We start from the raw sequence: 27,724 nt of genomic DNA, 5'->3' as shown, positions 1-27,724 counted from the left end.
CTCGACACGTGTAAAATTTCCTTCCATGAATCTGTACCCTATTGCTGCGGCTCAGAGTCACTAAAAATAGCAAAAATTAGAAAACGAAAGTATTTTCCAAAATAAAAATAAAATCCGAAACTTTTGTGAATTATCAACACTACCCTTAGATTTCCCATCCTGTTCGGTGTTTTCCCACGAGATGAGGGCTAATTTGGGAACTTCATCTTCCGAAAATGGATAATTTGAGAGCGGGACTTTCTCGTTTCTCCTGTTGGAAATTCCATGTTCTCTGACTCGAAATCGTCGCTCTTGCTAATCGGTCTCCGGAAATTCAAATTTTCTCGCAAAAATTTCCGAATTTGAGAGTGGGAAGGAAAGTGAAGGAAAATGCAGTCTCTGAGCCTCAGGGCTTTCTCGGATTTCTATACTGGTATGGGTAGGTCGTGGCCGAGACGGCGAGGGAGCTTCGGGTTCGCTGATTTGGAGACGGGGACGAGAAGGCAATGGCCGTGCGGGATTGTCGCGTGTTCTTCGGTCAGGAATGGCGGTGGTGGTGGAGGAGACATTCACAGTTCGAGTTCGTTTCTTTCGCGGAGCCAAACTTATGCTCTTTTGAAGCACCAAATGGAGGTCGCTGCAAAATCAGAGGTCTGTGAGTCTCACTCTCTATCTCTCTCTCCAAATACACACGCGCACACGGGTTCCTTGGTTGTGCATTTGGTCTATTTCTCGTTCTTGACGAGTATCCTGCAATACTATTGTGAGTGGTAACTGGTACCCGGTGTGGGAGATGAATGATCTTATTGCTCAGTTTCTTTTATTACTGGAGGCGCACTATCGAATCCTAGGATTTTGTAAAATTTTTATGCTCTTTTTATTTGGGATTTAGTCACTGCGGGAAAGATTTGTTACTATTCTAACATTTTCAACTTATGCATTATATGATGAACGTTGGTCAAGAGATTAATGGTGGAAAAAATTATGGTTAATAATTTCATTAGCTGAGCAGAAGGTGGGGGCTCTCATTGTCCGTGGAATGCAAGACATGCTTGCAGTATCATTTGTGTGGATGGCTTCCTTGTTGAATCACGTATATGTGGTCACCAATCTAGCACAATTGTGTTTTGTTGAAATGTCCCAATAAGAAAATTCATTTAAACACACACATATACACATGGAGTGAAAAAAAAAAAAAGTGCTAGAACTAAGAATCATTAAGTTAAAAAGCAAATCCTTTTTGGTCACAAGTTTGTTTTGCTTGAAGGATTACAAAGAAGCTGCAAGATTGCGCGATTCATTAAAATCCTTTGAGGAAGAGGAGCCAGTTTTGCGCCTCCGAAGACTGATGAAAGAGGCAGTGGCTGATGAGAGGTTTGAGGTACTTAATTCTCACACTTTTACCATGTATATCCTGTCTTTCTTTTGTCTTGAATTGGCAATAATGTCTTGAACTGCCCCTCCCTTATCTTATCTTCTACAAGAGTTAGGCATAACTTATTGTGAATATGTTATCCTTATTTTATCCTTTAACATTATAGCACTCATCCACATTAGCATTTTCATCTTGGTGAGTTTTTTCTTAGTTGCCAAATATTCTGATCCATATAGGATAATTAATCTTACAGTCGTCTTATAAAACTTTCTTTTTAATGTTAATGATATTCTACAATCACCCAACATGCTTGAAGCACTCCTTCATTTTACCCAACCTACTTTAACTCTACACATTACATCTTCTCCTTCAGCTTGCATAATAGGTCGAAGGTTTCGAAATCTACCAGTCTTATTGGTTTCTTTACCCAACCTTCTTATTCTCAGCTTTTATTTATTTATTTATATATAGGGAGAAATATTAATTTTCCAAGTCTCTCTCATCGTTCTCTAATATTTATTGCTAACCTTGGTTAGATTCTAAAATCATGGACTTGGGAAATTCAACATTATTACAGTTTAAGACTCTTAAGCTATAAGGAAAAATATAATGTGATGTTTTATAAATGTGTTAAAGCAAAAATAGAATCAATTGAGATAGTGTTTCCATGTTCCTATCAATTTATGTACTACTAAATTTATTTACACGTTGTCAGCTTTAGAAATATCTTGAAATGTGGAGAACATTTATAAAAAAAAAATTGAAGAAATATAATAAGTGTGGATTGATTTTCTATTCCATGTGATGGACTTGATCTTTGGGTAGTTCTAAAGAAAAAAATTGGAATACCTTAAGGGTACACTTAATTGGCGTAGCTTTCTTGGAAACAATAACTCTTGAGAAAACAGTCAGTGAAGCCCATCAATTGAGGAATATGTCATCATATATTACTTTGTGGGTAAAGCTAGTACTGCCTGGTTTTACACCTTATGATTGTTTAACAGTTATAGCTCGAGCAAATTATAAATTTAATATTTGGCTGGAGTAGGCATATTTGCTGTAAGCATAAATTTGTGGAACCACTATTTCACATGAAGTAATTACTTCAAGTTATGTGAGATCATAGAGAAATGTTGCAGATCCTCTGGCTAAGGGACCAGTTAAAAATCTAGAAGAAGAGACTTTTAATGGTTAATTTTGCAAAATATGTTGTGTTTCTTTGAGTTTCTGAAAGAGCAGCAGCATGCAGTTTATATCTGGCAAAGACTGTTATTATGGCAACTCCTGGACTGCCTTCTGGTCTTCGGTGGTGCATATGGTGTTCTACAGCAGCAGGTTTGAGGTTTAGAGTTTAATTTTGGTGGTGGATTTGAGGTTTAGGGTTTGGTTTTGGTGGTGGCTATAAGGCTTAGGGTTTAGGTTGGATCTTGTTTTGATACCATGTTGAAATATTTGGTGAGTTGAAAGACCTAATCACAATGATAGGTCTCTCCCCCTATTTATAATATATATTAAGCACATACCGATGGGCAATGGCCATAATACCCTTACTAACCCTCACGAACATATACTAACACACTAATAATGCTAAAAGACCAAAATAACCATTAACAGAAACATTGAGGGGGATGGGTCTTAAGCCCTTAATATAAACTACTTATTATGACACCGACTTATGTGATTTGCAATCCCATTAATTATGTTTTATGGGTAATAACAGGTCAATAAGCGATTGGCTGAGCACTATTATTTGCTTGCCCATCCCCTTGGTGTTTTGGAATAGTGCAACTCTAATGTTCATGAGGTTGAGTTTATTATGAATCCAGAGCCCTTGTTAGGTGATGTGATTAATTGTAGTTATACACGTGATGGATTTACCTGGAACTGAGACTTCATATGAAGGCTTATTGGGCTAAAGCTTTATTGGATGCTCGTGACAATTCATTATGGTGCTGGCCTATTCGTACCAATGTGCAGGAGATAGGGGTGAACTCGGTTGTAGTGGTTTGGTTATGACTTAAACTGAAAACCGGACCGAAATGTTTGGTTCTTAAAAATATAAGACCGAAACCCAAACTGTAAACTGTCAGTTTCAAAAAACTGCAATCTGTTACTTAAACGGTTTGGTTCAATTATTTTCAGTTTTTAAAATTTTAAACTAAACAAGCCATTAAGGCCATTGTAGCTGGAATCAGCCCAAAATGTCTAAGCCCAACTAAATTGGAAGCCCATCACCGGAGGATGCTTGTGTTGGAGAGCATTGCGGGGGATTTATAGGAAGTGAAAGGAGTTCCCAACTTCAATTTAATCATTGTGGGATAAGAATAAAAGAAGAGGCACAGCGGCACAGCTGCATTTTTCTGTTCATTCTTCACTTCACAGTGGCCGATGATTGTAATTTTCTGTTGATTCTTCACTTCACAGCGGCACAGCTGCATTTTTGCACAAAAATTTGGCCTTGTGCTGGCCGCGCTTGAGGGACTACCATTTATTTTGGAAGGCTTGGATGAGATGGGTGTCTTGGGGGTTCCAGGAGAGGGGCAGGCCATAGGGGTTTCTTTTTCGGAGAGGCGACGAGAGGAAGGGACTTGGGCAAGATGGCAGTGGCGGAGGAGGCCGAGAGAGAGAGTGGTTGCAAGTGGTCAAGGGTAGAGGATGAAGAGGCTAATGCCATTGATGGCAGAGGCGGATTGGCGGAACATTCTTGGCACTGCTGTGGCAATGGTGGATCTTAGGGCTAAGGATTTGGGAGGGATGAGTCAGCAACATCTATAAATATTAAATATAAAAAACTATTATATTTTATTAATTATTTCGGTTTTTTTGGTTTTTCGGTTCAGTTTTTGCTTAAAAACCAAAACTGAAAATTTATATTTTCAAGAACTGAAACCGAAACCGAAGACTGAAAAACTGAACTAAAACTGATTTCGTTCTGATTCTGGTTCAGTTTTTGGTTTTTCGGTAATGTTTGAGCACCCCTAGCAGGAGCTTTGTGTCTAGAAATGTCATGTGAGAATTTCGTTCAAGAATTTAATATTCACCAAGTTTTTGTAACTCATTAACACAATTTTTTTTTACTGGAATTCAAAACTAAAGGCATTGTCACCCAATGCAGTACGTCTAATGGTTATCCAACGTCATTTTTTTCCCATCTCTCTTTAGGTTTTTCAATTTGAACCATGTGGGGGATTGTTTGTATTTGAGTGTGTTTCAAATTGAATCAAGATTTGTTAGATCCTGCACTAAAACCAAGGCATTGAATAGTCAATAAAACTTATTTTTCATTTTAAATCCAGGATTTAAGTTTTGGTTTCATGTTTTATTTAAATTCAAACAATCAGTTTTAATTCTTTTAGTTTTTGTGTTAAATTGTTAATGGGGGCGATAATTAGCTGGGAGTTACTTCTTCTTGCAGCCTATAAAAGGGAGTGCTCCAGCCTTTTCCACCATACAACCCCAACACTCTCCTCCTCCTCCTTCACCTTCTCTAGCCCACCTATTTACTGTTCCAACACTGCTTCCTTAGCCTGCTGGTATGCTTCTATATTGCTCTCATACCTGCTGCACAACTTCATAAACTTTTTATCCAACTGTGTTGGGTAATTGGACACTTTGGCTCCTATAGCTTTTTGTGAGTGCACAAAAAAAAAATCTCCGAGGTTGTGTGTGCGGTGATTACTTGCACTGAGATACACTGGTCCTTCCACACCTCAATTTCTTATAAGTATATGGTTATTTTGCTAACTCTTAATTTATTGTAGCTGTCACTATTTAGTTTTCTAGCAAATTCAGCCTTTTTACTTTTCTAAAATTCACACATGGCATGTTATTTCTGACTGTCCATCAATTAGTATTGATTAATTTAATTTAACACCTCCTCTCCTTCAAAAATATTGGAGGGTTGAAATGCCAAATTTTCCTACATCTTTTTACTGTTTTGTTTGATGAATCATTAGGCTCTAATTTTCTATTTCATCCCTTTTCAATAACAAAATGAAGTAAAAATTAATGCTTGTGGATGGAGTTCTTGAAAAGGGGAGGAGAGTATGTGTTATGCAGAAGTAATGAAAGTTCGAGAGAGAGAGAGAGAGAGAGAGAGAGATAGAGAGTCATGTTAGGTGTTAACCGATGAGAGAGATAAATTGTTAGCCTAGTGGTGTGGCTACACATGGTTAGGGTGAGAGAAGAAAAAAGGACACATGTCACAAGCAAAATCTGATCCCATTAGGGATTGTAACATTAGGTGCCACTTGATGAGAAAGAGATAAATTGTTAGCCTAATGGGGTGGCAACATATGGTTAGGTTTAGAGAGAAGAGAAAAGGGCACGTCACAAGAAAAAAATGTCATAAATATATTTTAGTAGGAATTTTTTGTATCCCATAAAAGGAACGAGGGCAGCTCCAATTGAAAAATATTGGAAGGGAAAAATACTTCGAAGATGAACCTATTCCCATGCAATAGTCAGGAATTCTTGATGGTATCGAGTTGGAGCAACCTATTCTTCCTGAATACCCTTGCCAACATGATCTCTTGCAACATGAGATATAGTGAATGTTTAATCCATAATTGTGTGCATTGCAAGATCAATGTGGGTCAATTTCATAATCTGAAAAAGGACACTTTCTCACATTTACAACGGTCTATGCAAGTGGAAATTAAATTTATCTTGAAAGTATTGGCTTAGTGCTTGTGCCAATCAACGTTGTTTATTATCAGCTTGACTATTTGATATAAAAAATAACTTTCTTTTAAGCTTCCGTTTCTTCATTAATTATTTGGATTTATAGATTTTAGGAATGCAACCTAATTTGAAGTTAGTGTAATTCCATAATGTTAGCACCGGAGGAGTCCATAGGTGTGCTTGATACCTTGTGAGCACCAACTTGACCCAAAAGCTTAAGCCTATTGGGTCTTGGGCTACACCATGTATATAAGTACCCATCAAATACTCACTTTTTCCAATGTGGGACGAACTTCACAAATGGAATTCTCAACAATCTCCCCTTTGACGATAAATTCAACAAATTTTTCAATCACCAACATTTTCTGGAGTTCCACATCATCGGCGCCTTCCAAAAAATATTCATTCTTGCAGGATATTGATGAAGTCCAAACAATGTTTGAACTTGATTTTTGTCACAATTTTGGTCAACATATTTGTGGGATTTTCAGCTGTAGCAATCTTCTGAAGAAGTATCTTACCTCCATCAATAATATCTCGCATAAAATGAAATCGAACGTCGATGTGTTTCATTCGTGCATGGTAGACTTGGTTCTTTGCCAAATGTATAACACTCTGACTATTATAGAACACAACAATGTACTTCTGAACAATTCCCAAATTTTCAAGTAAACCCTGCAACCAAATAGCTTCCTTAACAGCCTCTGAAGCTGTCATGTACTCTGCTTCTGTTGTCAACAAAGTAATGGTAGACTATAAGGTAGATCTCTAATTCATTGGACCATTAATAAATGTAAAAACATATCCAGTAGTTGATCGACGTTTATCCAGATCACCTGCAAAATTAGAATCCACATATCCAACACATGTTAATCAATAGTATTATTTTTCTCAAATACTATATCAACATCAATTGTATTCATAATATATCTCAAAATCCATTTCACAGTTTGCCGATGTCCTTTACCCGGATCATGCATATATCTGCTCACCATACTAACAGCTTGTGAAATATCAGGTCTAGTGCAAACCATTGCATACATCAGACTACCAACAACACTTGCATAAGGAACTTGTGACATATACTTACGTTCCTTGTCCGATTTAAGAGATAAAGTTGCACTAAGTTTGAAATGAGGAGTAAGAAGAGTGCTTATTGGTTTTGACTGCTCAGACATGCCAAAACTCTGTACTACCTTCTTTAAATACTGTTTCTGAGACAAACTAACTCTTCGTCTCATTCTGTCTCTGCGAATCTCCATGCCAAGTATCTTCTTTGCTTCACCAAGATCTTTCATCTCAAACTCTTGATTTAACTGACTTTTCAACTTGTTGATTTCTTCCTTATTTTTTGAAGCTATCAACATATCATCAACATATAAGAGTAAATATATAAAAGATCCATTTTGTAGTCTGCGAAAATAAACGCAATGATCATGTTTATTTCTGATGTACTTTTGATCCATCATAAACTGATGAAATCGTTTGTACCACTGTCTTGGAGACTGTTTTAAACCATACAATGATTTACCCATTTTACATACCCAATTTTCTTTTCCAGCAACCTAAAATCCATCTGGCTGAGTTATATAGATTTCCTCTTCCAAATCACCATGTAAAAATGCAGTTTTTACATTGAGCTGAACTAGTTCAAGATCAAATTGTGCTACAAAAACCAACAAAATTCGAATGGAAGAATGTTTTAACAATTGGAGAAAATACCTCATTAAGCCCTCCTTTTGTGCGTAGCCCTTAACTACCAATCTAGCTTTGAAGTGAACATTATTTGCATCTAGAAATCCTTTTTTCTTTACATAAACCCATTTGCAACCAATTGCTTTCTTACCCTTGGGCAGCTGAGCTAGCTCCCAAGTCTGATTCTGATGAAGAGTCTGCATTTCTTCATCCATCGCTCTTTCCACTTTTCTGATTCAGAGTTTCTCATTACTTCTTTGAAAGTGTAAGGAACATTATCCTCCACAACTGGTGGTGCATAAGCCACCATATCAGTATACCGAGCAGGTTTTTGAATTTCTTGTCTTGGCCTCTGAGAAATAATTGATTCTTGTTGTTGTAAAGATTCTCGAATTGAAATCTCCTCTTCTTGTACACTATTTCCCACTGTAACTGGGGAGTTACCTTGTGAAGTCTCATTTCTCACCGGGTTTCCAAAAATTGTCTCAACCTCCACTTGTTGTTGAGTACCATTGGTCTTCTCTTCAACTCGTGACTCCTTGCGTATTATTTTCTTTATCATTGCAAGTTCATCAAAAGTCACATGTAACGACCTGCTTAATTTAACATAAATGAGACATAAATAATAATAATCTCAACCCGAATCCGTGGGTAACGAGGACACCTGTCATTCACAGCGGAAACCTAAGCTGCAGTAAACATAAAATCTCAATCATCCAACCATAAAACATAATACCAGAGTTTACTACATCATCAAAATATTGTACATATATATACAATCTCCAAAAGTCAAAATAACACTAGGATCATACAACAAAAACCTCCTGATCCTAGTACAACGCTTACCCTTTTAGTAGGGAAGCTAAACCCACTCAACGGCGGCCTTGACTAGCCAGTCCCTCTGGGTTTCCTGAAAATCATTTAATATTCGAGGGTGAGACACTTCTCAGTAAGGGAAAATAAACTAAATACAGCTGTGTAACAACATGAATATTTAAGGCATTTATACATAAACAGTACATTTCATAGCTCTATAAATATTCATCATATCATACTGGATAATCATATACTTTCATATTTGTTAATAAATCATAACATACATAAAACATTTGTTATAACTGTAATACTGAAAAATATACCCGGGATGAATAGCTAGTTGATGTTATATATTACCCCTCATGACGGGTTGTGCAGCCCGAAAGCGGGACCCGATAATGGCTGGCCGACCACTGTCGAGTCAAATATGTCTGTAAGTACGATGAGCCCGCCACACCCTGGTCCGGACTGCCAAGTGGACGTCCACACTCTACGAAAAGCCACATCGACTATCCATTTCCCATTTCCTCATGGGATGGTTAGCACTAATCTGAACGTAAATATCTGATCTACATATAGCTACTGTACTGAGCTCCTGGAACTGAACTAAACTAATATCCGGGTTCTGATAACATATAATACATGATATAATAGCGGCCTTGCGCCGAAATTATAAATATGACCTTGTGCCGAAAACATAAATACAGTCTCGTGCCGAAAACATAAATATAGTTTCGTGCAGAAAACATAAATACGGCCTCGCGCCGAAATCATTTTAGGTCTATACATTCTGAAAATAAATCAATTATCATATATATTTGTCAAAATCATCGTAACATGACACATCTTTTCATAATACCTGAAAACATGCTCTGCTCGTAAAATCTATCATATCACATTACATTTCACGTAAAATAATATTCATGCCACACATGTGCTACTAAATCATACTTCTAATTCTAAAATCATAATTTTCTGACATCTCATACATATATACACGTTTCAACATAATAATAGTATTTTCTCAAACATGCATTAATTCCATAATATTCAAACATCGTACATATTTTCAGGAAATCAATTTGGTCATTCATAATAATAATTTGTGTGAAAAATAACTGCTTTACTTTATTCCCTTACTTGACTACTGAGAAAGCCCTTAAAATATCCTCGCCTAACCCCCGTAGGATTTCCTGATCAATACCCTAAAACTGAAAATTTTCAGTATTAAACTTCAGTATTTTCATACGTACATCATTTTCTATAACTACCATAAGACCAAATTTGGCTTAAAAAGCCTTATCTCAACTTAGGGATGATTTCCAACTTGCTTTCACCAACTATCCGCTCCGGCAAATTTGGAGAGAACTTCTCAGGAGCGTCGTGGTGACTTCGGATTGTCGATCCGGCATAACTCTGGCCCAAAATTGATGAGAGAGAGAGAGAGGGCCGAAGGGGAGAAAGAGAGAGAGGAGAAAGGTTGCTTAATAATGAAGTTAAAATTCGGATTTTTTGTATTTATAGAACTGGATTCGTCGACGAGCCACGTCATTCGTTGACGAATCCTTCATTAATTTCGTCGACGAAATTCAGTAGGCTCAAAACCTTCTCTCGGTATTTCTTCGTTGATGAAATTCAGTTCTTCGTTGACGAATTCTCTTAAACCCTCGTCGACGAATCCCCTGTATTCGTCGACGAAGCCCTGATGATTCCCCCTTTTCCTCTTTATTATTTAAATTCCATTTTTATTTGGGTTGTCATATTCTCCCCTCCTTATAAAATTTCGTCCTCGAAATTTACTATTCATGTAATTTATCATCCTTTAGGCAAAATGGTTTACTTATTTTATTACTTACCCTCACTTATGGCGGAGGAATACCGTGGTTTCAACTCAAGTTCTGGGAGATTACACATACCAAAAGAAAATTTCCCCCAGACTAAAATACCTCTTACTACTAAAACAGTACATGTACCTGCAATAGAAAACTACATATTTACTCACATTTCAAATTACATTTAAACTTCTTGGAATAGTTGCGGATATTTCTGTCTGATCTGTTCCTCGAGCTCCCAAGAAACCTCTTCTACTGCATGATTCCTCTATAGAACTTGTACCAGAGGAATTTTCTTACTACGTAGTTCCTATACCTTTCTGTTCAGAATCTGCACTGGTATCTACTTATAAACTAGTGAATCACTGAGCTCTAACTCTTTATAGCTAATAATATGAGAAAGGTCTGGGACGTATTTCCTCAACATAGAAACGTGGAATACGTCGTGCATTCTGGATAATGAAGGCGGTAAAGCTAACCTATTGGTCACCGGCCCTACTTTCTCTAAAATCTCAAACGGATTGATAAACTTGGGCTAAGTTTACTCTTTCTACCAAACCTAATAACTCCTTTCAATAGAGCTATCTTCAAAAATACGTGATCACCCACGTCAAACTCTAAATTCCTGCGGTGATAGTCGACATAACTCGTTTGTCGGCTTTGAGTTGCACTGATTCTTTCCCTGATAAGCCGAACCTTATCATACGCCTGTTGTACCAGCTCTGGTCTCACAACTCGCCGTTCACCTATCTCGTCCCAATACAAAGGAGATCGACATCTCCTACCGTATAGTGCCTTGAAGGTGCCATGCCAATATTGAATTGGTAACTGTTATTATACGCGAACTCCACCAGTGGCATGAACTGAGTCTAGCTATCCCCAAAACCTAATACATATGCACGAAGCATATCTTCTAGTATCTGTATCGTCCTCTCAGTCTGTCCGTCTGACTGAGGATGGAATGCTGTGCTAAACAATAACTGAGACCCCAGAGCCTCCTGCAAACTTCTCCAAAATCGTGACGTGAATCTCGGGTCTTGATTTGACGCAATAGGTACAGGCAACCCATGAGAACGAACTATCTCCTGGACGTAAATCTCTGCCAATCGGCTGAGGGAATAGCTGATCTTGATAGGGAGAAAATGGGCGGACTTAGTCAATTGATCTACTATCACCTAAATCGCATTCTGACCGTGCGATGTCGATGGCAGCCCTGAAATAAAGTCCATGGATATATGATCCCACTTCCACTCTAGGATAAACAACGGCTGCAACTGGCCCGTTGGCCTCTGGTGCTCAACTTTTACCTGCTGGCACGTCAAGCACTGGGCTACATACTCAACAATCTCCCTCTTCATTCCACTTCACTAGTAAAACTCTTGCAGATCCCTGTACATTTTCGTACTATCGGGATGAACCGTATACAAAGATCTGTGAATCTCATCTAAAATAGTCCTCCAAATGTCAGCATCAGCAAGAACACAGTCTGGAACGGAACCGTAAAGCTCCCTCATCTGAAATGCAGAATTCCTCTCCCTGACCATCCTGCACTCTGATCATTACTTCCACCAATACTGGATTTTCTTTCTAGGCGGCTTTAATTCTTTCCTACAGAGTAGGTTGTACTACTAGGCTGGCGATACATATTAGGTATTACTCTTTATCAATTCAATGTCGAGTCTCTCTAGATCCATCATGATCGGACGCTGGATCTTCATAGTTGTCAACGTTGGTTCCCCAAATTTCCTGCTCAATGCATCAGCTACCACATTTGCTTTCTCTGAGTGGTAACTGATAGTACAATCAAAATCCTTAATCAACTCTAACCACCTTCTCTATCTCTTATTCAATTCCTTCTGGGTGAAGAAATACTTTAAGCTCTTGTGGTCGGAAAAAATCTCGCACTGCTCGCTGTATAGGTAATGCCTCCAAATTTTCAATGCGTGTACCACTGCAGCCAATTCAAGATCGTGGGTAGGGTAGTTCTTCTCATATTCTTTTAACTATCTAGACGCATACGCCACTACCCTGCCATGCTGCATCAATACACAGTCAAGTCCCTTCAAGGACGAATCACTGTAGATAGTATAACTCTCACCCCCAGACGGGATGATCAATACCGGCGCTGTGACTAACCTCTGCTTTAGCTCCTAAAAACTCTATTTACAGCTGTCGTCCCATTTAAATTGAGCATTCTTCTTAGTCAGTCGTGTCAAAGGTCCTGACAAAGTTGAGAACCCCTCGACAAAACGACGATAATAACCGGCTAACCCGAAGAAACTTCTAATCTCCTGGACGTTCTTTGGTCTAGCCCAATTTATTACCGCCTCAATCTTACTACGATCTACTGAAATTCCACCTCCTGAGATTACATGCCCCAAAAACACAACTTTCTCGAGCCAAAAGTCACATTTGCTGAACTTTGCATACAACTTCTTCTCCCTAAGCATCTGCAAAACTTGCCTCGAATGTATCTCGTGCTTCTTATAGCTCATCGAATAGACCAGTACATCATCAATAAAAACAACCACGAACTGATCTAAATATGGATGAAAAATCCTATTCATCAAATCCATAAATATCGCAGGAGCATTCGTCAGACCAAATGGCATAACAAGAAACTCATAATGCCCATACCTGGTCCTGAAAGCCATCTTTGATACATCCTCTGCTCTCACCTTCACCTTATGGTAACCTGGTCTGAGGTCAATTTTAGAATATACCCGTGTACCCTGGAGCTGATCAAACAAGTCATCGATACGGGGTAGATGATACTTATTCTTGATTGTCACTTTATTAATCTCTTTATAATCCATGCACATCCTCATAGATCCGTCCTTCTTCTTTACAAATAGTACTGGAGTTCCCCATGGCGATACACTAGGTCGTATGAAACCTTTATCAAGCAAATCCTGTAACTAGTCTTTCAATTCTGCTAATTCTGCTGGCGCCATTCTATACGGTGCTTTAGAAATCGGTGCTGTACCTGGAAGTAGATCAATGAGAAAATCTACTTCACGATCAGGTGGCAAACCTGATAGTTCATCTAGGAACACATTTGTAAATTCTTTCGCCGCAGGCATATTGGTAGACTTCAATTTATTTTTTGACATTTCCTTCACAAAAACCACGAATCCCAGACAACCATTCTGGAGCAGTCTCCTTGCCTGAACAGCTGAGACCATCTGAGGTAAGGATTGCATTCGTGACCCTATAAATCTAAATTCTGGTTTCCTTGGAGGTCTGAATATCACTTCCCTTGCACGACAGTTTATAATAGCAGAATTAGCTGTTAGCCAATTCATGCCGAAAATGATATCAAACCCATGCATATCTAGCACCACCAAATCAGTAGATAAAATTTTTCCCTGAACATCAACTAGACAACCACGGAGCACCCTATTACATCTCACTGCTGACCTGGTCGGTGTCACCACTAACAGTTCAACATCTAATGATTACGTTTCTGCCCCACATAATTTAACACACCCCAAGGATACAAATGAGTGTGTGGTACCAGAATCAAAAAGTGCAATAATTTTAAATTAAAACATATTAACAGTACCTATCACCACGTCGCCGACTACCTTAGCATCACCCGGCGTCAAAGCGAAAACCCTGACTAGGGCCATATTCCTCTGCTGGCCTCCACGTGGTGCCTGGTAACCTCCTCGTGTAGGTCTAGGAGTAGGAGCAACACCAAACTGTGTCGGACACTCCTTCATCATGTGTCCTGGCTCCTCACACCTATAGCAGACACCTCGCCCTGCACGACACTCCCCCAGTTGTCTCTTCCCACAAGATGGGCAAGCTGGAGATGGCTGCGTACCCTGGAAACCGCGATTTCTGTTCTCCTGCCTCTAGTATCTATAATAGTCACCTCTCTTCCACGTAGCACTACCGACTCCCTGCTGGGAATTAGAAGGTGTGGATCTCTTCTTCTACCTCTGCTCCTCAGCCTCTATTCGCTCACCAATCTCTGCTATAGTGGCTCTATCGACTAGCTCAGCAAAATCTTGTAACTTCAGAATCGATACCTGCTTATAAATTTCTCTCCTCATGCCTCTTTCAAATTGCCGTACCTTCTTCACCTTATCTGGAATAAGATACGGAGCGAAGCGGGATAGCTCGATAAACCTTGCCGCGTACTGTTGTACCGACAGTTGTCCCTGTTTTAGATTCAGGAATTCCTCAATCTTAGCCTCCCTAGACGAGGCTGGAAAATACCTGTCGAAAAATATTTCTTTAAATCGCTCCCACGTCATCTCCATAGGTATAGTCCTCTGCTGCTCTAAAAGTCTCACTGCTGACCACCATCTCTCGGCCTCTCCAGTCAGTATGTAGGTGGCAAACAACACCTTCTGCTCCTCTGAACACTGCAGCACTGCAAATATTTTCTCTATCTCCTGCACCCAGTTTTCAGCAACTACAGGATCTATCCCTCATGAGAAAGTCGGAGGATTCATCTTTATAAATTTCTCAATCGAACTACCATAGCCTGCCGATGAACCACCCGGTTCCTTCGAACTCCTGACAATTTGTACCACAACCTGTTATGCCACGCTGCGTAAAACAGCAACTGAATCACTACCCGCAGCGCCTGAGGGTCCAGCACCCTCACTCCCACTGGTGTGGGCACTATTGCAACCAAGGTCCATCCTGAAAAACATGTAACTTAACTCAAAACCTCCTTCACTATACATATCACTCTACTCATATAGTATATTCTCCTAATTAATTCATCTCTCCTGATCTCAGTTCAAGGTTCAATCCTGCAACCTAGATACCCAACCCGACGATAGTTTACAATGACTTTCCTGAAATTGTCACCTCAGGAAAATCACACAAACTATCACGAAGTCCTGCATGTAGGCTATAAAACTAGACCTCATATTCCCTTATCCTATACTCTGGTATTATTACTGCTGCACTCTAGAGTCTACAGAACCTAGTATTCTAGGCTCTGATACCAAATGTAACGACCTGCTTAATTTAACATAAATGAAACATAAATAATAATAATCTCAACCCGAACCTGTGGGTAACGGGAACACCTGTCATTCACAGCGGAAACTTAAGCAGCAGTAAACATAAAATCTCAATCATCCAACCATAGAACATAATACCAGAGTTTACTACATTATCAAAATACTGTACATATATATATAATCTCCAAAAGTCAAAATAACACTAAGATAATACAACAAAAACCTCTTGATCATAGTACAACGCTTACCCTTTTAGTAGGGAAGCTAAACCCACTCAATGGCGGCCTTGACCCGTCGGTCCCTCTGGGTTTCCTAAAAATCATTTAATATTCGGGGGTGAAACACTTTTCAGTAATTGAAAATAAACTAAATACAGCTGTGTGACAACATGAATATTTAAGGCACTTATACATAAACAGTACATTTCATAACTCTATAAATATTAATCATATCATACTGGATAATCATATACTTTCATATTTGTTAATAAATCATAACATACATAAAACATCTGTTATAACTGTAATACTGAAAATATACTCAGGATGAATAGCTAGCATGACGGGTTGTGCAGCTCGAAGGCGGGACCCGACAATGGCTGGTCGATCACTGCCGAGTCAAATATGTCTGTAAGTACGACGAGCCCGCCACACCCTGCTTCAGACTGCCAGGTGTCCACACTCTACTAAAAGCCACATTGACTATCCATCTCCCATTCCCTCATGGGATGGTTAGCACTAATCTGAACATAGATATCTGATCTACATATAGCTACAATACCAAGCTCTTGGAACTGAACTAAACTAACATCCAGGTTCTGATAACATATAATACATGATATAATAGCGGCCTCGTGCCGATCATTTTCATAAATACGGCCTCGCGCCGAAATCATAAATACAGGTTCGTGCCAAAAACATAAATACGGCCTCCCGCCGAAATCATTTCAGGTATATACATTCTGAAAATAAATCAATTATCATATATATATTTGTCAAAATCATCGTAACATCTTATCATAATACCTGAAAACATGCTCTGCACGTAAAATCTTTCATATCACATTACATTTCACGTAAAATAATATTCATGCCACACATGTGCTGTATTAAATCATACTTCTAATTCTAAACTCATAATTTTCTGACATCTCATACTTATATACACGTTTCAACATAATAATAGTATTTTCTCAAACATGCATTAATTCCATAATATTCAAACATCGTACATATTTTCAGGAAATCAATTTGTTCATATATAATAATAATTTGCGTAAAAAATAACTACTTTAGTTAATTTCCTTACCTGCCTACTGAGAAAACCCCTAAAATATCCTAGCCTAACCTACGTAGGATTTCCTGATCAATACCCTGAAACTGAAAACTTATAGTATTAAACTTCAGTATTTTCATACGTACATCATTTTCTATAACTACCATAAGACCAAATTTGACTTAAAAAGTCTTACCTCAACTCAGGGATGATTTCCAACTTGCTTTCACCAACGATCTGCTCCGGCAGATTTGGAGAGAAATTTCCCAAGAGCGTCGTGGTAACTCTGGCCCAAAATTGATGAGAGAGAGAGAGAGAGAGAGGGCCGAAGGGGAGAGAGAGAGAGGAGAAAGGTTGCTTAATAATGAAGTTAAAATCCGGATTTTTTTATTTATAGAACTGGATTCGTTGACGAGCCACGTCATTCGTTGACAAATCCTTCATTAATTTCGTCGACGAAATGCAGTCCTTCGTCGACGAAATTCAGTCAGCTCAAAACCTTCTTTCGGTATTTTTTCGTCGACGAAATTCAGTTATTCGTTGACGAATTCTCTTAAGCTCTCATCGACGAATACAGGGGATTCGTCGACGAAGCCCTGATGATTCCCCCTTTTCCTCTTTATTATTTAAATTCCATTTTTATTCGAGTTGTCACTTCACATCCCTGCTTAAAATCATTTTTTTCGTCTTAAGACACCCAAGACAGTATCCTTTGACTGCTGCACTTATCACCAAGAATATTGCTTTCTTGGCTCTTGGATCCAACTTAGATTCTTTAACATGATAATAAGTCATAGTACCAAATACATGTAAAGAATCATAATCACTAGCACGACCATACCTCATAGGGTGTTTTTCCCCCTATTGTAGATGATGGTAGACGATTGATGAGATGACATGTATATTTAACAGCCTCAGCCCAAAACCTTTTGTCTAACCCAGCATTAGACAACATACATGGAACTTTCTCCAGTAAAGTCCGATTCATGCGCTCTGCCACCCTATTCAGCTGTGGTGTATCTCTAACTGTGAAATGTCGAACAATACTTTTATCTTGACATACCTTCATAAATGGGTCACTCTTGTATTTGCCACCATTATCTGATCTAAACCGTTTAATCTTTTTGCCAATTTGAGTTTCACCATTGCGGCTCAGTCGCTCCCGGAGGTCGGCCTGGTTAAAGTGGAATTCTCAACATATAATACATGTGATGCAATATAGGAGGCGGGAAATAAATGGACCCACTTTGGAGGCCAATTCAAAAGAATGTTCATGTGGTTTTTTTTTTTTTTTTTTTAATTCATGTCTTAGGATTTTCTATTTAATTAGTAAAGGAGTTTGTTTGTAATTTTCCTCTATACAACATGGTATTTTCCTCTCTTCTTCTTCTTATTCTTCTTCATCTTACAACATGATTTTTGTAATTATGGAATAAGTCTCTAGACTTGGATCCTGCTTTCAAGGGAATGTTAACTTCCAACATGTGAATCAACATCAAGCACAAGTAAGAATTTTGATAAAGATGAATCCATTAGAAATTTCAAAACCGTTAACTCATATATGCATCTGACTCGTTAATTGAATAGTTTGCATTTATGATTTTATGTGATCCCATACTTCATGTGTTTCATCTCTAGTATATTTGATAATAGTAGTGTTTTACACACTACAAAATTTTGCAGTTAAAAAGAGAAACAAAAGGGGGTAGAATATATGTAGTTATGAAAGGCTGCTTCTCTATCCTCTGACCACGCTTTTTTCTTGATTTGTTCAAAGCTATGCAATTGCACAATTGCTGATTGTATTAGTGCGTTTTGTCAAAATATACAGAGCAGTAATAACTGTCATTGGTTTCATCAATACTGTTTCTTGTCTTCTTTCCTTTTCCTGCTGATTAATTTTTTACATATGAAGTATGGATATTGATATGGAGATACATGATTCAGATAGAAGGACACATAGACAACAATTTTTAGAAATTTCAGGTAGGATACAGCTGGGATAAATTTATAATTAAATATTATATATTTTTATATGTATGCATCAATATTTTACCATGTTCTATCTAAAAAATATATAACAAGCATCAAAGTACTTAAATAGAAAATGAAACAAGTTGAAGTAGATGGATTTAAAGTATGTTATATTTGTTAGCCATATAATGTGTTGATTTCTTCTATGATTTAGCAATTTTTAAATAAAATATATTCACATAAAAGAAGGATGCCATGCTAGTATTTGTGGTTTTTCCTTAAATGTTAAAAAAAAATTGCTTTGCATCTGGAAGCATGAAATTTGTGCCTCTCTCCCCAAATCTACATAAATTTAAATCCAAGGCTTCAAATTCATTCTCTCAAATATATCGTTGATGTATTTTCAATGCCAAAACATATAGTGTTGTGGACACATTAGGATATGTTTTTAAAGCATCTAATACGTATTTGAGGAGTATTGGTATCCTATACAGATATTATATGGATACCGCTATCCTCTAGGAGTATATGTGCTTCATTGATTCTGTTCATTGTGAATATCCTAGTCTTTCGATATTGTGTGTCGAATATGAACAAGACAAGCATAACTGCTCATTTCTGGTTTTAATCTTGATCTTTTAGAGCTCATTTTCTAAGGACTGTTCTGGAATCTGTTGCATGCACATCTTAAATTCTTGATCTAATATCTTCTTTTCTTCGTAATTAATTTTCAGGATGCAGCAAGATACTGTGATGAGCTTAAGGAAATTGCACCACACTCTCTACTGAAATGTTCAAGCGATGCAACAACCTTGGTATGGGAACATTCTCTCTTTTTTGGTGATAACTGCAAGGCATTTTGACGGCTAATTTCTATGACTAGGTGATTGTGTCAGATTCATAATGCTGTCTTCAATTATTGAATTATTGAATAATTAATGTATGATTTAGGAAAGTTTGTGGTTGTAACTTGTAAGGATTGTGAGGGAGACAAGGAAAGACAGAGTTTTAGTGTTTATAGTCAAATGATTCGAATGAGTTACAGAGTTCTGAAAAAGCAAGAGTTGATGAGATTTTGAGGATAAGTTGGGGAGTGTCATGAGCCAAGCTTGTTCAGGGCATTATGCTTGCTGGTAACCGCTTGTCTCGTGCATTTGGGATGGGTTTCCATCATGTAAATACTAGTGTAAGGTTATTTTTCAAAGATAGTTTATCCCTAGGATAAAAAGTGGAGTATGAGTCGTATGACTCTTTGGTCATATTGATGTTTCTTAGTGTCAGAGTGAGAATAGCATTGAAAGCGCTTTAGTGGAGGATGAGTGTTCATCAACTTGTAAAACTCACTAGCTATTGTAGACGTGTTTAGCCTACTTGCCTCCCTCGCTAGACACACATTTCTAACGGAGTTGTTGATTCATGAATTAAATTGCTTCAATGTTTACTGCTTGCGTGCCATTGCTTTCATAGTTTGGGTGTTTATGGTAATCAAGCTTTCATGGATTATGATGAAAAGGACTTTGCAGAGGGTTTTGGAATAATGGAAGGGGTTTGGAAGGCCACTTTTTGACAGTTTAAAGTGTGTTCTTGAGGAGGAACTAATGGGAAAACAGTATTAGAGAGAAATCTAGACAAATTATGCATTTGATGCTCAAAAAATCAAACTAGAGTTTTGAAATTTCTTTTTTTTTTAATTTTATCCCATTTTAGCACAATGGATCTTGTGCATTAACTATACTTAAATTTTCTGGCAATTACAAATCTTCAAGGCTGGTGGATTTAAAAATCAAATGACTCAATTTTATTTATATGGAAAATAAATTTTCAACACCTCAAGTGTGCATTTGAGCTGTACATCTTGTTGTGCAGGGGCTGTACAGCCCCAACCAAATAAAAACTAAAATTAATGGCAAACAGTCCTAATTTTGTAAATTACTAAAATGCACCCTATATACACAGGCTATCCCAACTGGTTGACTCTTCTTCTTGTGCACCATAATCTGTATCAGAGAGCCTTCACAAAGCCAAATGGATGTATTCTAAATCAAAATCTCCGCCTTTCAGGGTATCAGGGTTCAAGTTAGAAGCGTATACATTGAGGGCCGTAGTCAGCCTTCAAAGGGGCAGTACTTTTTTGCATATAGAATAAGAATTACAAATAACTCAGATCGTCCTGTTCAACTTCTCAGAAGGCATTGGATTATCACCGATGCCAATGGAAGAATTGAGAATGTCTGGTGAGTTGGTTTAGTTTGTTTTTGGTGCATCCATCATCTGAAAAGTTAGTGGATATTTGATTTTTTACATTTTGTGATTATACTGTTCCAAGGCCATGGTATGTGATTTTTAATTTTTACTTTCACTCAAAATAATTCTGCTTTTCTCTCCTCACTGCAGGGGGATTGGAGTAATAGGTGAACAACCAGTTATACTTCCTAAAACTGGTTTTGAATACTCTTCGGCATGCCCATTAAGCACTGCCAGTGGGAGAATGGTAAGACATTAATTTTTCTTTCTTCATTTCTTGAATGATAAGTTATTTTTTTGCATTTTATTAGCTTTATTCAAAAAATAAAAGAAGAACATTTTCTTGGATGAGGCTTCTATATAATGACAATAATAATTGTGAACGATAAATGGATGTTGCATATGTAGCTGCTGACCCAGATGACATCCATTACATTACGTACAGGCAATGCATCCCTCTATTATCAGGGAACTCACTATCAGCAATAGTAGAATTCTTTGAACTTTGAACCAAGGCTGTGAAAACCATTTTTGTATCTGCTTGTACCATTTCGGCAGTAGCATCTCTCATACCACACCATTCAAATATCAGTCTATACCATTCAATATTAGTCAGTACAGGTTGGTACTGGCAAATATATATATATATATATTTTAAATTTAAAAATATTTTTTTATATTTTAAATTGAAAAACCTAAATAGTAATCATACCAGTATCAATCATGGATTTACATAGTTTGCTTAAGGGGTTTTTAGATTTCTGATATCATTATGCAGTACACACTGCTAGATTGGTGGGAAGGAAATTCACAGCCATAGTGGTGAATTATACTGAGGATGACAATGATACAAAAATTATCGATTTTTATTAATAATTTGTGAGAGATGCACTGATTAACAAGTTGATATGAACAATATTTTGTTAAAAATATTTATTTTGATAGTATTTGTAATTTGATATTTATTTTCTATATTTTTCGACCTTATTTTCATTCTAGTTTTGTCGTGTTCAAATTGTTAGTACTTTATTTATTTAATCCCAAATGCTATGGTTCTATATTATAAATTTAAACCATAGGTTCTAGGTATACAATATAACTTGTTGGTCTAAGATTCTAAAGTTATTAGATTTTGTTACTTTTAACTAATAAAATAATAGAATTTGTCTAATGTATTGTATTGTTTGTACGTCTTATGTGCCTAATAGATTAATGGAATGTATAATGTATTTTGTTATATTAATTAATTTATCGTTCATATGATTAGAGAAAAAGTGAAAAGAATGTATAATTTCATCCGCTACTCCCACTTCCTGCTACAAATGTTACTATTATGCTATGCTACTAGCTGCTGCTATCTAAAACAATGATATCAATGTATACCATTCTGATGAATACGCCATTCTGATGAAAAAACAGCGTATTCATCAATGTGGTATTTACAAACCATGCTTTGTAGATAGCATAATTAGAGATTCTTGAAACATTGCATGCCCCTTTTTTAGTCCTACAGGCAGCCTTATAACTTTAACAGGACATAGGTGTGACTCACATAGATATGCTGCCACACCTTCACATAAGCCAATTTTGCATTTGCTTGATTGTCTGGACTTCCACGTTGGAGATGACTACGCTCTATTTCATATTGGCAACTGATTTTTATGTTATCATTGTCTTTTTGGAGGCTTGGTAGCTTTCGTATTGAACTTGGACTCAAATTTATTGTTGCTTTCATGTGTGGACCCTTATATTAATAATAAAATCCATTTACATTTTTTTTATGCTTGTTATCTTTGGTAAAATCGGATTCCTATAATGATATTTTCTAAAATTATTTTACTTTTGTTATCTTTGAAATTTTATACATATATATATATATGGTTAAAATACAATGCAGGAAGGTGATTTTGAGATGAAGCATATTGACAGAGTAGGCGCACAAACATTCAATGTGGCAATTGCTCCCTTTTCTCTCTCAACACTTGGAGATGGCAGTGATACTCTTTGAGATTTGATCTTCAATACTATTTTTGCAAGGCACAAGTCTGTAATGTATATTGTGTTATTATTCAAGTTGAAGGACCAAAAACTATTTTACCGTCAGTGAAAATAAATGCTTTAGAGCAGAGTACTTGGTGATGCAAAGTGTAAAAATTGTGTAAGCGGGAATACAGAGTTAAGGTTATTGTCTAATGTACATTCAATTGGTGATATATGTTGTGAACTCTCGGAACAAAATTGTAGGCGGAGATGAATGTATAGGTTGCAATACCGAAGAACAAATTTTGTTTTTATATTTGCTGTTGGGAAACATTGGCACTCAGAATCTATAAAGATGCGGTGCTTTTAAACTTTATACTGTATTAGATGGTTTAAAAGCATACCGTTTGAGCTGTACCGTAAGTATTTAGGCAATTTATCATCTGTAGAACTATGATAGGATTATATTTTGTGAACTTATGCAAAGTTATTATTATTTAAATAACATGCGATACCTTTATTTGAGTTAAGATATCTGGAACCTACTTTTCTTGATCTCCCTAGGAGAGGCATCAGAGCGTGTTTCATGGAAATCAGATTTACCTATATGAAATCTCTCTTGGTTAGCAGGCGACACAAAGTAGCTCAAGTGGATGTTGCAATTTGCTTCGAAATGCGGTGCTGAACAGTTATGCTTTTGACACACAAAGCAGGTGATACAACTCAGACCAAGTAGCTCTTCACATGTGTATGTCTCTTGATTAGCCCATTTCACTGCATAAATTCTGGAATTCAAATCGCCCAAGCATTTTGACCATGGCTGCCCACATTTTTAAACTGCCCATGCCATCTATACATGCATCATTCCTTCCTTCCCTTGTATTTTTTAACTGCTTAAAACATGGAAATCAACTGCCTAACCCATGTGGCTAGGCCTTTTTCACTGTCCATGCCATTTATGAGGCACCTCATTGCTCCTCCTTTGTATTTGCGAAAAACTCGCAAAATTGGGGAAATCAGATCAAACCTTGCTGAGCATGAGAAGTCTTGATCAAGGCTTCCTCAACATAAGAGGTACTACCTTCTGAAATAGCATCATGATAATTTCTATTGCTTTGGAGAAATCATCTCTGCACAGTTCATTTTTTGAGTTCATCTATCATCTACTTGTCAGATGTGTGATCCTTTTTGAATAATTCAGTATGAACATTATTAGATTTGACTGCTAAAGATTTTATATTTACAAGGTGCTAGGAGAATAAAATCAGTATTACGGCTCTAAATTGCATGTTTGTTATATAGGAATAGAGTAGAATTGAATTTACCACTTGATTTTTTTTTTATATGTTCCTGAATTTTTATTCAATTCCCATGTCCAATCTACAAACCAAAGGTTAATGTTTTTCTGTCTCCACCTTCATGCTAAGAATCCCACATTGAAATACCACTAGGGTAGGGTAGAAGGAGCTTTAGTAGCCCAGTACAAAGAGTTGCAGAGTGTCCTGAGAGAATAAAAACATAGGCATTCAAGTCTCGTGACTGACTGGTATGCAAAAAGCCCAAAAGGGTTCCCTTCTTGATGGCTGTGGCCACTACCACAACTATAAAAACAGTTTTAGGTGCGTGGGATGGTTGGATCTCTTCCTCTTGTCTTTTCTGTGTTTTTATTTTTATTTTTTCATGCAATGGATTGCCGGATTCACCAGCCCCTCTTACGTTCGGGCATTTGCCCGTGCAATGGCTCCCGAAGGAAAAGAAATATGTCTACCCAAAACTAGCTCTCTCCCTTCTTTTCTCTATTTTAGGTTTTGTTTGAATCAAGGATTTTCCTTAAGGAAATTAAAAAAAAAGAAAAGAAAATTGAAGGTAAAATTCATTTTTTCTTGTATGTTTCTTTTCTATTAAATACTATTAAAAACGAAAGTTTGTTTTAATGACCAAAAATTTGGAAAAAAACTAAATATTTATGGTGTGTGAAATGAAAATTTTATTAGATTTGGTATGTTTTATATTTTCTTTCTCACCTACCTTGATAATCAAATGGATTTCCCATATTTTTCTTTGCTTTGCTTAATATTTTGAAGTTCCAAACGGGTCTAGGACGTTTGAACCTTTGCTTTCCTCTGATACCATCAACCTGTTTAATACTCAAAAGTGTTGAATTGTTTATTATGTGATTTTAGTGCATTGCTTGTCATGCAAGAATGAGATAAAATTATATGAAATAATATCGAAATTTGTTAGTTGATTTTTTCATATTTTCATTTACTTTTTTTGATCTATTTTGCCTCGTTTCATTTTAGGAACCAAAACAAAATCATCCATGAATAAAAAGGGAGAAAAATGGGTTTTTTGATTTTATGAATTGGGTATTATTTTATTATGCTCCCAAATTCTTTTGATCACGTTTCGTAAGACTTTCCTCTCCCACATCTTTCTATTCCAAAGATTTCATACTTCAATACAGCAGAGAGCTGCCTCGGAATGCAGGTTTCTCAGTGACGTGGCCCCCACGTTGGCCCCACTTAGGACTGGGTATGGGACCCACCTCATGGCTATGGCCTATAGCATTAGCCTAGATCAACTTTGTGCAGGCCGAATTCCAAATGAACATGGCCCTCTTTTTAGTCAAGTTCAGAATCCACTTTGTCGGCCCAGCCCAACCCATGTGTAAGGCCCAAGCTCTGAGGCCCACGTCCCACAAAGTCCCGTTTGGCAGCATTTTAAATTAAGTTCTGATAGTATTTAATTGTGGACAGACGGGTAATCACATTCACTTTGAAATTTGACAAAAATGAAACACGTTTTCTTAAATTTTAAAAATCTCATAAATAAAAAATCTTCTCTTAAAGTTTTCAAAAAAAAAAAAAAAAAAAATCTCATGAGCTTTCTTGAATGTCGAGACACATTTATCTCAATTAACATGCCATCAAGTCTAGGAAAGAGGTATGATTGTTCCGAAATTCAAATGGGCTATGAGAATTTTGAACGGAAATTTATATAATTTTGAAAAATAGTAAATAAAATTTATTTCAAAGAAATTTAGTATCTTTTACCTTTAATAATTTCTCAATTAAAATAATTATGGTGTATAATAAGTGCTACTGCAAAAATCAAGCTTGATTTCCCCATCCAAAATACATGTCGAATATCTACGATTAAGAAGAAAAAGAATGCTCGAGAGACCCATTACTGTATGTGACGACCCTTTCTCACGTTCAAGTCCAAAGAAGAAAAACGTTTAGAAGAAATAAGAATTAGTATAAAGAGTGCATTGTTAAGAGATGAAGAGATATCTTATTTTTCTCCTGCATTCTCTTTTATAGTCGCAGACCTCTTTTTTAATAGTAATATTTATTTCTCTTAATTTTAAGAGAGTACTCAGAGTTACTTTCCTTTTTCTTTTATATATGAGGTACAAATATTTTATGCACGATTAAACGACCTTATGTATATTTATTACATATTGACCAATTTGCATTAATAGCTTATTGTTAGAAAATTTAATAATCACAAAATTATATTCCAGCAAATCACATAAGTAAAACACTAAAATTCATTCAAAACACATTACGATACTAAATTTATAAATTAATAAATTCACTCATTTAGTTGTGATTTTTTTTATTTTAATTCAATAATTTTGTATTACTTGACTTTCATAAGATAATAAAACAAGTTAAAATATTTATACGTTTATATAAAATTCACAAAATATAAATTCAACCAGTTAAACACTACTAATCACTAAATTTTTTTACACTACTAATCACTAAATTTTTTTACACAATCAACATAATTATAAATATATATATATATATATATATATATATATATATATATGCTTGCGTGGAGGCCACGTCTGACAACGTCTGAGGAGTGGCAGTCAACAATCTGACACCTGTCGTCCATCATTCTTCCAATCAAATGACCAACTTGCCTGTCACTGTCACCATTTGTTTATTTATTTATTTATTTTATTAATAAATGTTCCACTTTATTCAACCTAATATGCAAAGCAAAGAAATATTATTACTCCGGAAAGCATTTTACTTTTTTTCTGTTGCAAAAAGAAAAATACTAATGATGCTTTAATCAGCATTCACAATGCTTGTAAACAAAAATAGAATAAGGTTTATTGTTCTAGTATATGTATTTATATTTATATTTATTTTATTTTTAACTAATTTTATTTGGTACACCAAACGAGCCTTTGCTGGCAAGATAATTTGAAATAGTTTAATAAAAAATGAATTCCTTAAATTATAATTAAAGAAGATTTTAGTAATAAACAATTTGTCTTTTTTAAGTTATTTTTAGTTTAAAAATTAATTTTGACTAGTAATTCTGATTTATAAATTAAATTAGGTATAATTTTATATAAATTATTAAATTACGGGCAGATAAAATAGGTCTAAATATGAAATATTTATTAAGCATAAACATCATTTTGTACACACATAAACTAATTTCGTAGCATTTATTGTTCAATTACGAGGAACGTTTAATCAACATTTAAATGAAAATATTTTTTTTTTCAAAGTTTGATCATTTTTTAATATATAGAGGTATTTATTAACGATGTTTTAAGAGTGATTCTCCTTACTTGTGTTTCGTGGTTTATTTTCTATTTGCCAAGATGAAAGGATTTCAAAGGAGATAGTAAGGGATGTTAAAAATTTCACTTCTGAGTTTGTTTTATATTGAAAAACTGAATAGATAGTGAATGCTTATATACATAATTGGATCCAAAACCTAACAGGTTTAAACTTTTAGGCTAAGTTGGTACTCACTCATGTGTATCGAACTCACCCATAGACTCATCCGTGCTAACAAGGGATAGGTTAAAGATAGAAGTAGAGAGAGAGAGAGAGAGAGAGAGA

The 27,724-nt window shown here is 36.3% G+C and overlaps 1 protein-coding gene across 1 annotated transcript; it reads left to right on the top strand.

Moving 5' to 3' along the window:
- The first annotated feature begins 92 nt into the window (after positions 1-92).
- LOC131146149 (uncharacterized) lies at positions 93-23,215 on the top strand. Its single transcript, XM_058095516.1, has 6 exons — positions 93-630; positions 1,247-1,360; positions 19,352-19,432; positions 20,679-20,851; positions 21,012-21,108; positions 22,759-23,215. The coding sequence occupies exons 1-6, from the start codon at positions 370-372 to the stop codon at positions 22,867-22,869; spliced, it is 837 nt and encodes a 278-aa protein (XP_057951499.1). The 5' UTR covers positions 93-369; the 3' UTR covers positions 22,870-23,215.
- The last annotated feature ends 4,509 nt before the right edge of the window (positions 23,216-27,724 follow it).

The sequence above is a fragment of the Malania oleifera genome, chromosome 13 (assembly GCF_029873635.1).
Source record: "Malania oleifera isolate guangnan ecotype guangnan chromosome 13, ASM2987363v1, whole genome shotgun sequence".
NCBI classification, from domain to species: domain Eukaryota; kingdom Viridiplantae; phylum Streptophyta; class Magnoliopsida; order Santalales; family Ximeniaceae; genus Malania; species Malania oleifera.
This window is presented reverse-complemented; position numbering and strand designations above follow the sequence as displayed.

Excerpts from the sequence above, each read along its gene's own strand:
- LOC131146149 (XM_058095516.1), top strand. The coding sequence starts at position 370 with ATGCAGTCTCTGAGCCTCAGGGCTTTCTCGGATTTCTATACTGGTATG. Across the intron at positions 1,361-19,351 it reads TGGCTGATGAGAGGTTTGAG|GATGCAGCAAGATACTGTGA; the intron begins GTACTTAATTCT and ends ATTAATTTTCAG. Across the intron at positions 21,109-22,758 it reads GCACTGCCAGTGGGAGAATG|GAAGGTGATTTTGAGATGAA; the intron begins GTAAGACATTAA and ends AATACAATGCAG.